At 48.8% G+C, this 13,244-nt stretch overlaps 2 protein-coding genes across 2 annotated transcripts; one reads left to right on the top strand and one right to left on the bottom strand.

Annotated features, from left to right (window-relative positions):
• Positions 1–3,193: 3,193 nt before the first annotated feature.
• LOC133898507 (uncharacterized) lies at positions 3,194–4,107 on the top strand. Its single transcript, XM_062339234.1, has 2 exons — positions 3,194–3,533; positions 4,070–4,107. The coding sequence occupies exons 1-2, from the start codon at positions 3,194–3,196 to the stop codon at positions 4,105–4,107; spliced, it is 378 nt and encodes a 125-aa protein (XP_062195218.1).
• Positions 4,108–5,434: 1,327 nt separating this feature from the next.
• Positions 5,435–8,018, bottom strand: LOC133898967 (large ribosomal subunit protein uL30x-like). The gene is made up of 6 exons (XM_062339808.1): positions 7,861–8,018; positions 7,589–7,774; positions 6,954–7,051; positions 6,739–6,876; positions 5,901–6,003; positions 5,435–5,810 (listed from the first exon to the last, which is right to left on the bottom strand). Exons 2-6 carry the CDS (start codon positions 7,772–7,774, stop codon positions 5,595–5,597), a joined length of 741 nt encoding a protein of 246 aa, XP_062195792.1. The 5' UTR covers positions 7,861–8,018; the 3' UTR covers positions 5,435–5,594.
• Positions 8,019–13,244: the final 5,226 nt, after the last annotated feature.

Raw genomic sequence — 13,244 nt, 5'->3', positions numbered from 1 at the left:
AAAATTATGCTTCTCGAATACGGTGTTCTGGGTGTATTTTTTTGAAAATATGGTAAAGGAACTTTTATTGTTCTGGGTGTATTTTTTTGAAAATATGGTAAAGGAACTTTTATCTTAACGTGCATATATCTTAGGAGAAAGAAGTGTCATACAAATTTAGCTTCTTTTATACCTTTTTGTTTATTTTGCATCTACCATATGGCAAATCTAGTGATTCAATTAGGCTAGTTAACTATTTCAGAGAAGCATATTTTTGTGAATTGATAAGCAAATGTTTCTCCAAATATGTAGCAGAAAGTACATGAAAAAGTAGATTGCAAAGTTAATTGCCCATTCCACTTCTTTTTTTCTGTTTGTAATCCAGTGCTATTGTGCATAAATTTTGTGAGAAAGAAAAATCTGCACATGTGGGATCAAGTAAATTGTACAGATTTTTGTGATCTAGATGTATATAATATGTAAACATGTCTGCTCATGTTTACTTTTTCTAGTTCAAACTCTATAATGTGATCTGTTTGCCTGTCTGTTTATGTGTTATTTCAGTTCCAATTCTAGCGCTATCTGTATCACAGGTTATGTATGTAATATGTGCATATGTTTGCTTTTTCATCTGTAGCGGGGTACAACGAGGAATACATGATTGTTTAGGTTTACTCATCACCAAGTAGTAGTGAGCTCAGCCCAGGTGTTGCCATTGACATGCACGCAGTTGCCTTATTAAGAAAGCAGTTAATTAAGTATTTTTCTAATTAGAGTTATGTGGTTAGATAGACAATAGCATGCGTATACATACATTAGCCTCGTCCAAATCTAAATAGTATTATCTCTGTTATCTTTTACTTATCGTTTAGAAAATCGACAGTCTCCAACAAACATGTTGGGTTATTACTTTTGATAATTATCTCTTGATAAAAGTTGATAAAAATTAGATTATATTAAGTATTTTTTTATAAATTTATTACTATTATTTTTATTTATCAAATATTAATAGTTTTGTATATATTAATGATGGCAGGCATCAACCAGGACAGCAACACATAACACAGCTTTCGTTGTCCTACACATTATATACAGAATGTTAGTTTGGTTTGTGCTCGAACTTGCCCTATAAAATTTTCGCTAGCAAAGGCTTTGGGTGCCCATGTTTTGAAGATTGAGAAGAAATCCTGAGCTACACTGGAATTTTTTTTGACAACCATCATTTACGTCCAAATTCTTGAGGGTAAGAAAATTTTATTAGCTCCGACATAAACCAGAGCATTTGTTCCACTGGGACGCTTCAAACTACGAAGCTAAAATTCACGATCTCGACCATGCACACTCATGGTTGCATGGAACGCTAAACCATTACATGGAAACTAAGCAATACAACCAAATAATTCTGCTGCTTTACTGAACAAGGAACAATTAGCACAACCCGCACAGCGATGACCGAACAAGAATAAACACATAAACTGATGGGATAAGTCTCTGTGCTGCATATGGTCTTTGTGGGGCTGCTTCAGATGGTCCTTGGCTGGTCTTTGTGGTCCTTTCTAGGGCTACAGCATCTAGGACAGCATCTTAGCATCTAGGACAGCATCTTAGCATCTAGGACAGCTAGGACAGCATCTAGGACAGCATCGTAGCATCTAGGATAGCATCTTAGCATCTAGGATAGCTAGGACAACATCTAGGACAGCATCTTAGCATCTAGGACAGCTAGGACAGCATCTAGGACAGCATCTTAGCATATGCTTGGCTGGCTAGTAGCCTATAAATATGTATCCCCAACCCCTCAGGTTGGCATGGCATTTGTGTGAGAAATAAAAGAAAAATTGCCCCAACTCCTAGTGTCATCCTCTCTCGATGAGAGTAAGAATTCAGCTACTACCAAGAGTAAGAATTCAGCGACTAACAAGTGGTATCAGAGCCGTAGTATCCTGTAGCCTGAGCATCTCCTGCTCACCTCCTTTCCCAGCCGCGCAACAGCCCCAGTTGGGAGCAGCAGCAGCTCCGGCCGCTCCTGCTCACTTCTCTCCCTCTGCGCAGACGAGCAGCAGCTCGTCTGAAGCAGCCCTCTCCCCACGCAGCAGCCCCCGGGTAGCGCGTCATGTCCGCAGGGCAGTCTCAGCGCTCGGTCGCCTCGAGCACGCGGCGTCGGCAGGAGGCCGAACTTGCCGCGGCAGAGGAACGCGAGCGAGCGGCGGCAGAGACCGCTGCGGCGGCGGCAAGGGCGTCGAGGCTGACAGCGGCGGAGCTGGCAGCAGTCAGAGCGGAGGCGGAAGCAGCGGCGGCGGCGGATGCAGCGCGTGCGGCGGCAGCAGAGGTCGAGGCTCTGCGCGGCAGCATCAGCAGCTCCGTTTCTGCTGACGACAGCGCCGACGCGGACCTCGAGTTGCTGGGGAGGGAGGCAGCGCGAGCGCGGGCGGCGCAGTGGGCAGCCGCGCACGCCCACGAGCGCGGCGGCAGCCCAGACAGACGCGGACGTGCCGGCGGCGCTCCTGGAGGAGGCGCGCACGGCGGTGGCGCTCCTGGAGGAGGCGCGCACGGCGGTGGCGCTCCTGGAGGAGGCGAGCACGGCGGTGGCGCTCCTGGAGGGGGCGAGCACGGCAACGGTGGCGGACGGGCCGATGGAGAGCGCGGCCTTCACAGGCAGTGTGGCTCTCTCTCCCCGGATCGGTACCGTGGTTACCTCGGGCTCCAGGCTGTTGTCAGGGACGTCGGCCCCGGCGGTGGGTGGCCTACCCTCACTAAGACCAACTATGTCGAGTGGGCTGCGGTGATGAGGGTAAAGCTCCAGGTGCGGCACATGTGGGAGGCAGTCCGGTATGGCGACGTCGACTACGACCAGGATCGACGGGCGCTGGATGCCCTCATCGCTGCAGTCCCGTCCGAGATGTAGTTCTCGCTTACCAATAAGCGGACTGCCAAGGAGGCTTGGGACGCCATCGCTGCGGCACGCATCGGCAGCGACCGCGCCCGCAAGTCCACACTGCAGGCACTTCGCAAGGAGTGGGAGAACCTGGCCTTCAAGCCAGGTGAGGACGTTGATGACTTTGCTCTCCGTCTCAACACTCTGTTGCAGAAGATGGTGCAGTTCGGCGATGACACCTACGGCGAGGAGAGAGCTGTCGAAAAGCTCTTCCGTTGCGTCCCCGAGAAGTACAAGCAGATGGCTCGCTCGATCGAGTCCCTGCTGGATCTCTCCACGATGTCGATCGAGATGGCGATAGGTCGACTCAAGGTCGTCGACAGCGATGAGCCACAGTCTCTCTCGGGGCCCATCACCACTGGCGGGAAGCTCCTTCTCACTCGGGAGCAGTGGGCTGCCTGCCAAGGTGACCGGAAGAAGGGGGAGCCTTCTTCCGCGACAGGCGGCCGCAAGCGTGGCAAGCTGCGCAAGGCGCGCAGAGACGCCCAGGCCGGGGCGCTAGGACGTGCTGAGGGTGATGCCCGCGGAGGCGCCCAGGGCGGCGCCGCTGGCAAGTACAAGCCAGCACGAGACGACACCTGCCGCAACTGCGGCCAGCTTGGCCATTGGGCCAAGGACTGTCGACAGCCACGACGCGGCCAGGCCCATGTCGCACAGGCGGAGGAGGAGGAGCCGGCTCTGTTCATGGCACATGCAAGCATCGAGCTACCTCCAGCGGCACCGGCCGCAGCGGCTCTCCTCCACCTTGACGAGCCAAAAGCACACGCCCTCCTCGGCGACGGCTCCGGCAACGACAAGACTGACGGGTGGTGCCTCGACACCGGCGCCACCCATCACATGACCGGTCAACGAGAGTTCTTCACCGAGCTTGACTCTAGCGTCCGAGGCTCCGTCAAGTTTGGGGATGCCTCCGGCGTGGAGATCAAGGGCGTCGGCTCCGTCATCTTCACCGCCGTGTCTGGTGAGCACAGGCTGCTCACCGGAGTCTACTACATCCCCGCGTTGAGGAACTCTATCATCAGCTTGGGACAACTGGATGAGAACGGTTCGCGCGTGGTGGTTAAGGATGGAGTCATGAGGATTTGGGATCGCCGTCATCGCCTTCTTGCCAAGGTAACCAGAAGCGCAAATCGACTCTACGTCCTTAACGTGCAGGTGGCACAACCCCTCTGTCTCGCTACTCGTCGGGATGACGAGGCGTGGCAGTGGCACGAGCGCTTCGGGCACCTTCACTTCGAGGCCCTGAAGCGGCTCAGTGCCACGGAGATGGTGCGAGGCCTGCCGTGCCTCGACCATGTGGAGCAGCTCTGCGACGTCTGCGTATTGACAAAGCAGAGGCGACTCCCCTTTCCCCCAGCGGGCGAGCTTTCGAGCCAAGGAGAGGCTCGAGCTTGTGCACGGGGACTTGTGTGGTCCGGTGACACCGGCCACACCGGGAGGAGAGGCTGAAGCTGAGCCGCGACAGCACGACAGAGGAGGTGGACGCTACGCAGTACCGGCGTCTTGTGGGGAGCCTTCGCTACCTCGCCCACACACGGCCGGACTTGGCATTCTCCGTCGGCTACGTCAGTCGGTTCATGCAGCGACCGACGACGGAGCACCAGCAGGCTGTGAAGAGAATCATCCGCTACGTTGCGGGGACTCTCGACCACGGCCTCTACTACCCTAGGTGCCCTGGGGCGGCACACTTCGTCGGGTACAGCGACAGTGACCACGCCGGCGACATCGACACCAGCAAGAGCACGAGCAGGATCCTCTTCCTCCTCAGCAGGTGGTGACCCTGTCCAGCTGCGAGGCCGAGTACATAGCGGCCTCCACCGCTTCAACTCAGGCGCTCTGGCTCGCTCGACTGCTTGGTGATCTCCTCGGCAGAGATACTAGAGCGGTGGAGCTCAGGATGGACAGCAAGTCCGCTCTGGCCCTGGCAAAGAACCCCGTTTTCCATGAACGGAGTAAGCACATCCGGGTGAGGTACCACTTCATCCGAGGCTGTTTGGAGGAAGGGAGCATCAAGGCGAGCTACATCAACACCAACGACCAGCTCGCGAACCTGCTTACCAAGCCTCTTGGGAGGATCAAGTTCCTTGAGCTCTGCTCCAGGACCGGGATGGTTCAACTTTCCCACAAAACGACGCACAAGGCTTACGAGGAGAATGATGGGATAAATCTCTGTGCTGCATCTCTGTGCTGCATATGATCTTTGTGGGGCTGCTTCAGATGGTCCTTGGTTGGTCTTTGTGGTCCTTTCTAGGGCTACAGCATCTAGGACAGCATCTTAACATCTAGGACAGCATCTTAGCATCTAAGACAGCTAGGACTGCATCTTAACATATGCTTGACTGGCTAGCAGCCTATAAATATATATCCACAACCCCTCAGGTTGGCATGGCATTTGTGTGAGAAATAAAAGAAAAATTACCCCAACTCCTAGTGTCATCCTCTCTCGATGAGAGTAAGAATTCAGCTACTACCAAGAGTAAGAATTCAGCGACTAACATAAACATCTCCAGAAGCAACAGGAAAAATAAACGGTGCAGATTTCCTATTGGAAGTCTCACTCTGAAAGCACCAAAGTCTGCATTCTGTTTGGAACGCCAAAATTGCATATCCAACATTATCCAACAACTCCCTAGAGTAGAACCTTGCTGACATAGAGATCATTCTCACAGGTTACAAGGGCCTAATTCATCCTCTTGATGAGCTCGTTGATGTAATTCTCACGGTTGCCAGCATCACCACCCTCGACGTAGTGGTTCCTCTTCTTCTTCAGGCCACCCAGCGGCGCCTTCAGCTTGAATGGCCAGAGGAAGTTGTTGGCCTCCTTGAAGTGTGGGCCAACAGTGATGATCTCATGGACAAGATCCTCGATACAGATGATGCTGTGCTTCCCAAGGCCCTAACAGGTATCAAGCAGAGAAAAATGACTTGGATTCAAATTGAAATGTATATATCAACAAAATCAGCATAGTAGTTCTAGATGGCAAACCTCCTCAATGACATTGTTGTTGCTCAGAGGAATCCTCTGCTTGTTCAGCTTCCCATAACCCCTCTTGTAGATCAATTCCCTTACACTCTTCAGGTTTGGGTACCTGAAGATTAAAGAATTGATGTTTCAGATTACTTCAGAACATCAAAAATCATCTAAAGAACAGAAAAGCTGTAACTAAAGACACTTTGATAACTAGAACCTAGTATTTCTGGCTCCAGTGTCTCAGTTTGTGATCCAGTAGGTAAAAAAACAAATAGGAACTGGATTTGGACTCAAGTAGGTTGAGTGATGTGATATTACGCGTAATCAAAGTCTCCAGAAGAGTATGTGCAAATATCATGTCAATATTCAGGTTAGAGTCGCCAAGGTAATAGTTGAATAGAGGAGCTGAAGTGACTATACAAATTGACATATCATCTGTTCCAATCTTTGAATCCAGAAACACTTGCAGAATAATAAGAATGACAAAAGTGTAAACCTTTTTCTCCAGAACAGAAGAACTACAAAAACTTCAAACCTTCCTACAGAACATTTTATGATATCACATCACCACAGATTTTTATGATATCACAACACAACACAGCAAAATCAAGAAAAAATAAGGCCTTTTTAGACCTCTCACAAATTTAAGTTACATAAGCATAAAGTGCAGTAGTCACTCTAACAGAGACCCACAGAATACTTCTAGTATGTGATGTGAAGGATTTCAACTAATTGTGAATCTACATCTACATCTACATCTACATCTTTGAAAAGCACCACGTGCCTACAAGTGTGATTTGATACAGCTAAATATGAAACCAGAATCATGGAAACTAACCAGATTTGAACTTACCCATAAGCAACATACGGCTCAACCCTGCGCAACATGTTAATGGTTGCCTTGTTAACCTTGAGGAAGACACCATTGAAGATCTGCCTCAAACGGAGGAGCTGCAAGATCTTCCTGGTCTTGGGGTGCATGGCGTTGATACTACACAACGAAATCTGACAACAATTAACATTTAAGCAATCCAAGAGAATCAACAACTGATATGAGACAGTGCCCACCCACGGATGCGGATCACAAACAGAAGCTTGGCCTCGGGGCTCACATAGAACCCACCCTTCAGCCGGGCCTCGCGCTTGAGCTGCACAAGCTCCTTCTCCTGAACAAAGCACAATGTCATCACAACAGATTCTTCTCGAAGTTTTCATCTCTATTCACAAAGAACCATTCCTACAATCCATTATCCGTACAAGAATCAGACCAATAATTGGCAATCTCGTCGCAATGACAACAACTGAACCAGTCAAGAATCAGCATTGCAACACATAACTTTTGAGGCCAAATCATCCGACACAATCTAAAACGAACAAGCAGTTACGAACTTATGATGTACACTTTAAACATATTAAAGTCCAAGCTTGCGCAAACCAACAGGGGGCTCATCTTTAGAAACAAAATATTCACCTGCGAAATCTACCACATGTTTGAAACACCACGAATGGTTCAGTTTTTAGGTATTGCTACTTTCACGCGCCAACAGAGAGGGTGGTAATCCCATTTTTAACCAACACTGTTGTGTTGACAACAAATTCCAGCGAATTATCCCTAGATGCCACACGCTAAGCTCCCCAGATCATATGTACCAGCGCATACCAGCAAGGGATTGCTGCCAGATCGAGACGGGGGAATCGCTCACCTGGGCGTCGTACTCCTGGGCGTACTGCTTGGCGCGGGCGAAGATGAGCTTGCGGCTCTCGAGCGCCTTCTCCCTGTCGGCGACCGCCTTCTCCTTCTTCTCCGCCGCCCACTGCTCCTCCCGCTTCCGCTTCCGCAGCACCGACTCCGGCACCACCGCCGCCTTCGCCGCCACCTCCGCCGCCATCTGGAACACAGAGACCAACAGCACCACCTCAGATCCGCCGCGCGGGGCGAGACGAGCGCGCTATGCTCGAGGCGGTCGCAGCTTACCTCGGTGACCTGCGCTGCGCTTGGTAGAGGCGAGGAGGACGAGATGGGTGAGAAGTGGCGGCGAGAGGCAAGGGGAGAGTACTTATGCGGGCGAGGGTTTTGCTCTGCTCCGATCGCTAGGGTTAGGGTTTCGTCGCGCTCGTGTGGGGGGATCCGACGGCTGCGGTCGATGGAGCCTCGTATCTGACGGAGATGGAGGCGAGACGGAAATGGAAAGTGGTGGGCTTGGAGCAGATTGGAAGTTTGGGAGGCCTGGTCCAGGTGCTGCCGCGGACGTATTTGAGGTTGGGCCTGCAACGGGGCCAGTATTTGGGGTTTAGTTCGTTTGAGGCCTACAATACCTGTTGTAGGCTGTACAGAGTAGAAGATGGTGTTCCTCTCTTCCTCTTCTTTTTCCTCTCATCATACTAGCTTCGGATGGAAGTCAGATAACCCACACACCTAGGTAGTCTCTAGAACCCCGTGAGTCCCCTTCTATAGTAGAGCAAGGAGGAAGTGAGGAGTTTTTCGAGTCCGGCGTTGATCTCGTCGACTCGCCTCCTTCGACGGTCTCACCAGCCTCGGAGGAGGTGGGGAGTTGCGAATCGACACCCAGTTGATCACTAGTGTAGGGAGTAGCTTTTAGTTTAGTAGTTCAATAGAGTTGTTTGTTTTTTTGATGGAGCTTTTGATGTCGAGCTTGTGCCTCGTCGTGCCGTCGTTCGTCCTCCTCGTCAGCTTGGGGAGTGGCGACCGCGTTTGTGTGCTTTCCCGCTCGGGCATCTTTGTCACGAGGGACCCGTTCGAGATGGTCGTGTGCGTCGCCCTTTTGGCCCCCAGCGCGTGGCGCCTCGTTTCAGTGGCCGTGTCTCCATGCTTGATGGCGCGTGCCTGCTGGTGGTGGCCATCGGTGAGTTCACGGCAGTGGAGGTCCTTGTGGGCGGCGGTTCGATGGTTTGCGAGCCGGGATAGGATGGTAGTCTGTATTGCGTATGTGTGTGTATGGGTTAGTTTTGTGTTTGAGTTTGAGTATGGTGATACGTATGTGTATGTGCATGAGTATGGTTCACCAGACTACCGGTGTTCTGCTGGTGGTGCTGGTCTCTGGTATGGGCTACATCTCGATGAAGGGGTGTGAGCTTCGTTCTCCTGTCCTGGTTGTTGACGTGTTTGACTACGTTGGGTTCCTTGCTGGCCGACGGGGTTGCCCGATGCGTTTATCGTTTTTTATGTATCCTGGTTGCAGGATACTACTCTGGGTGGCTTTGAAAAATTTATTGGCCTGTGGTCCCTCCTCGTTGGTGCAGAGTTTGGTTTTGGTTCCTTTGACCAGGTTTGACGACAGTGGATCAGAGAGAAAGCTCGGGGTGTTGAAGGCTGAGCCTGTGTTGTATCGTTATTTATCCTTGTCAAGACCTTGCTTGTAATATGTTTGTGCTTCAATTAATATAATCACCCCTCCTTCTAAAAAAACTTCCTCTTCCTCTCAAAAATTAAATAAATAATAAAAAGATGATGGTGTTAACCAGGCCATACTTCGTCTTTAAAAAAAAAGAGTGTTAGGCCATACAATGTAAGAAGAGATGAGATGCAAGAAGAGCTTGGGAGGTCCCTAAAAAAAGAACTTTGGAGAAAGAAGTTCAATTATTTGACTCTGCCCATTATCTTCGATGCTCCTGGTGGTTCTACTCCTCTTAATATCACAGCCCAACTTCGCAGTCCAAGCCCAATACATGCGATGTCCCGGTTCATGGCACTGCTGCTCAGTGGGTTGCCAATGGACTTAACATTTGTGACAATAATACTCAGTGGGACTACCAGTTCCGAAAATTCATATACATAGGTTAAGAGTCTATTTGTTTGGGCTTCTGATTTTGAGTTTTTCTGAAAATCTATGCTTTTAGTTTGTCTGAAAAGTTGCTTTTGTAAATAGACTGTTGGCTTCTACAATAATTTTTTGGTTTCTGAGCACATAGCTTCTCAGAAAAGCATATCTCAACGAGCTTCTCAGTTTTAGTTTATTTTCCTCAAAAGCAAGCTTCTGACTTCTCCAAAAGCTATTTCTCTATAACCCTGTTTGTTCTGACTTCTGGTTTATGGCAGTAGCAGAACTAGAACCAGAAGCAGAAAACAAATAGGGCCTAAGTCTAGATAGTCCGCAAACCGATCGTTGACGATTTGTAAACCGTCGATTTTACAAACTTGTGAATTAAATAGGGGATGCTTCTTGCAGTTGAATCATACGTCACACATAAAGATTTATATAGGTTCAGGTTTCTTATAAGATCATAGTCCTACACCCTGTTTGTCTTGTATTGATCCCCGAGACTGTTTACAAAGGGATCTTGGCTAGCCTAGATAGATCTAAACTTAATCGAGAGGATCGTTATGTGTACTCGTGGAGGGTTGCTGATGTAGAAGGCTTGAGGATTCAAGGCTTAAGTAGGCGTAAATGGCTTGAATGGACTTCAATTGGTTTGTCCTCCATAGAGTCCCCTAGCTCGTATATATAGGGATGTCGTACCACCTTTGGATTCCCTCCTTACCATTCTTAAAGATAAACTTACATGTTTATGAGATATTCCGCTTACCTATGGGTAGTTTTCATATGTCTAGTGATTCCCTTCTCAGGCATAGAGATATACCTCGAGAATATAGAAAAACCCTAAGGGATCCGAATACGATAGTTTTATACTATCCATCATCATCGACTAGCTTTGAGATTCATGCAAGTTAGCAGCGAGCGTTTTGATTTCCAATTCCTCCTCTTGACTCGCTCTCCCAGAACACTAGCACACGGCCACAACGATCGTCGATTGTTGTTAGGGTTTGGGGTTAGGTCCTCATCTCCTTTGGCGGGATTATAGTGATGACCAAGGAGGAAGGCTGGCCAAGTGATGGTGGCAAGCAACGAAGATGCCACCAGCCGCAGGTGGCAATGGATTGCTAGAGGGAAGGGTCAAGATGGGGACGTAGAGGAGGAAACATTAGGGATGGCGGAGGAGGATGTGATGGCGAAGGAGGACAACGGGTGGCGTGGCGAGGCGGTGATGGCATTGTCACCCACATGTGGTGGAAGGGGAGATGGCAGTGTGACAAGCAGTTGCAATGACGCCGACTGTCGAGGGTGACGATACCGTGGGGAGTGGCATTGGTAGAAGGCCCCTAGGGATGGAGAAGATGGTAGTGGTGAAATGGACAGTGGGTGGAGAAGATGGGTATGACAGAATGGGTTGTGGGCCTATCGATCTCAACTTCTGGATCGGCTAACCACCACATTGGATGCCTCACTATTCCTTGTGCTCTTCAGTTGTCACCAAATTTTCATGCTCTAAAGAAGCCTGGACCACGAAGGTCATCTCTGTCTCATATCGAGAACTACATCAACAAGCTCATCATCGATCAGGAGAGGATGAAGTGAAGAGGAGTTGAGATCTAACATGAGTTTTGTATTGATCTGGTAAGGTTTTATAGTACAAACAGAGAGCACGTCATGCAGCTGACGTAATAAATATCCCTGATCTACATGATCTAGCCTAAGGACTAGGAACGTGTGAAGGTACTAAACATGTCAATGACCGTTGCATGGTCATTTTCAATACCCCTACGCAGTCTCAATGTCTCCAATGGTGACGCATAGGCTAGATCTGAAATCATTAAAAGTCAAAGTTGACAGATCTTTAATCATAACATCAACAACAGTTGGCTTGTTGGTACACGAAGAACATGAACTCCTCCAATAGCAATCTTTTTCCCTAACAAAGTGAATATCTAGCTTGATATGCTTTGTGCGGTAATGATGTATAGAGTTGGCTGCCATGTAGACTGCTAATACATTGTCATAGTAGGCAATGGTAGCCTTTTGGACACTGCATTGAAGTTCGTGAATAAGCTACACAACCAACAACATTCTGCAACCTCACTTGCGACCGTGTGGTACTTAGCTTCAGCACTTGATTGGGACATCGTAGGTTGACACTTTGATGACAAGGACACAACAGAATCGCCAAGGAATACACAATACCCCGAGGTAGATCATCTAGTATTCGGGCATCCTACCCAATTCACGTCTGAATACGCTTGTGATGCCCAACCGTGATGATCCATGTGGATGAATGTCAAAGTTTGTAGCCCCTTGAATTTATCTTAGGATCCGCTTGACAAGCGTCATGTGACAGTCGCGCGGATCGTGCATGTGAAGGCATGCTTGCTGCATGGCATAAGTGATGTCGGGTCTTATCATTGTTAAGTATTGAGCACTTTTACAATGATTTGATACGAAGATGCATCACTCAACTTGGCATCACTTGAATTAGACAACTTTGGCTTTGTATCCATCGGTGTAGAGATAGGTTTATAGCTACACATGCATGCAGGTTCTAGCAGTTCTTCTACGTACTATGCTTGAGAGAGGAAGAAGATGTCGTCCCGCTTCATTGTAATTCCGAGGGAGTGTTGAACTGGTCCCATGTCTTTGATGGCAAACTGACCTTGTAGTTGCACTATGATTTGTCATAGCAGTGCATCATTTGATGCGGTGAGCACCATGTCATCCACATATAAGAGAAGGAACACTCTTTCATGTCACCACCGCAAAACAAACAACGAAGAATCTGACCGTGTGGGTGAGAATTTGATGTTGGTGATGAACGATGTGAACTGCATGAACCATGCACGTGTAGCCTGCTTCAATCCATATAAGGATTTGGAGAGGAGGCACATGACATCTGAATTAGATGGATCGATGCATAGATGTGCTCACTTAGTTGGCCATGAAGGAGAGCATTGGACACATTAAGCTGGTGAGCAGGCCAATAAAGAGAAGTAGGAGGCAGTGTTGGGATCGAACGTACCATTGGAGATGCTGAGGAGCCCTATGGACGATTGGATGTAAACATCATTGTATCGCTAGTAGGTGTTCTATTGACACCGACGACACGTGTTGGAGGAGTTGTAGCCATGTCATGGATTGCCACACGTATGCGCTTCTGTGGAGCTGTTGCTTGCACCTGCACACGGCTAGTCAATAGAGGACAGGGATCCATTGGTTCCAATGAAGAAGGACATGCAGATGAAGACATCGAAGTATGGTGTGTGTCAAGGAAAGGAAACTGTGTTTCATAGAACACAATGTGTCATGAGGTAATTACTCATCAATTGGATGGATTATAGCACCGGTATCCCTTGTGGTTAGCTGGATATCCAAGAATAATACAAAGCACAAATCATGGTGAAAGCTTGTGCATTTTTGTGGCCATGAGGTTGGAGAAATAGAAAGATCCAAACACTCTAAGATGGTAGTAGGAAGGGGCACCAAGAAGCAGCTCATGTGGTGTGATGGACCCGTGGCAGTGTATGGACGTCTATTTAGCAAGTAGGCAGTGGTTGCTAGTGTCTCGGTCTAG

The sequence above is a fragment of the Phragmites australis genome, chromosome 18 (genome assembly GCF_958298935.1).
Source record: "Phragmites australis chromosome 18, lpPhrAust1.1, whole genome shotgun sequence".
Classification (NCBI taxonomy): domain Eukaryota; kingdom Viridiplantae; phylum Streptophyta; class Magnoliopsida; order Poales; family Poaceae; genus Phragmites; species Phragmites australis.
The sequence above is the reverse complement of the archived record's forward strand: the minus strand, read 5'-3'. Positions and strand labels throughout refer to the sequence as shown.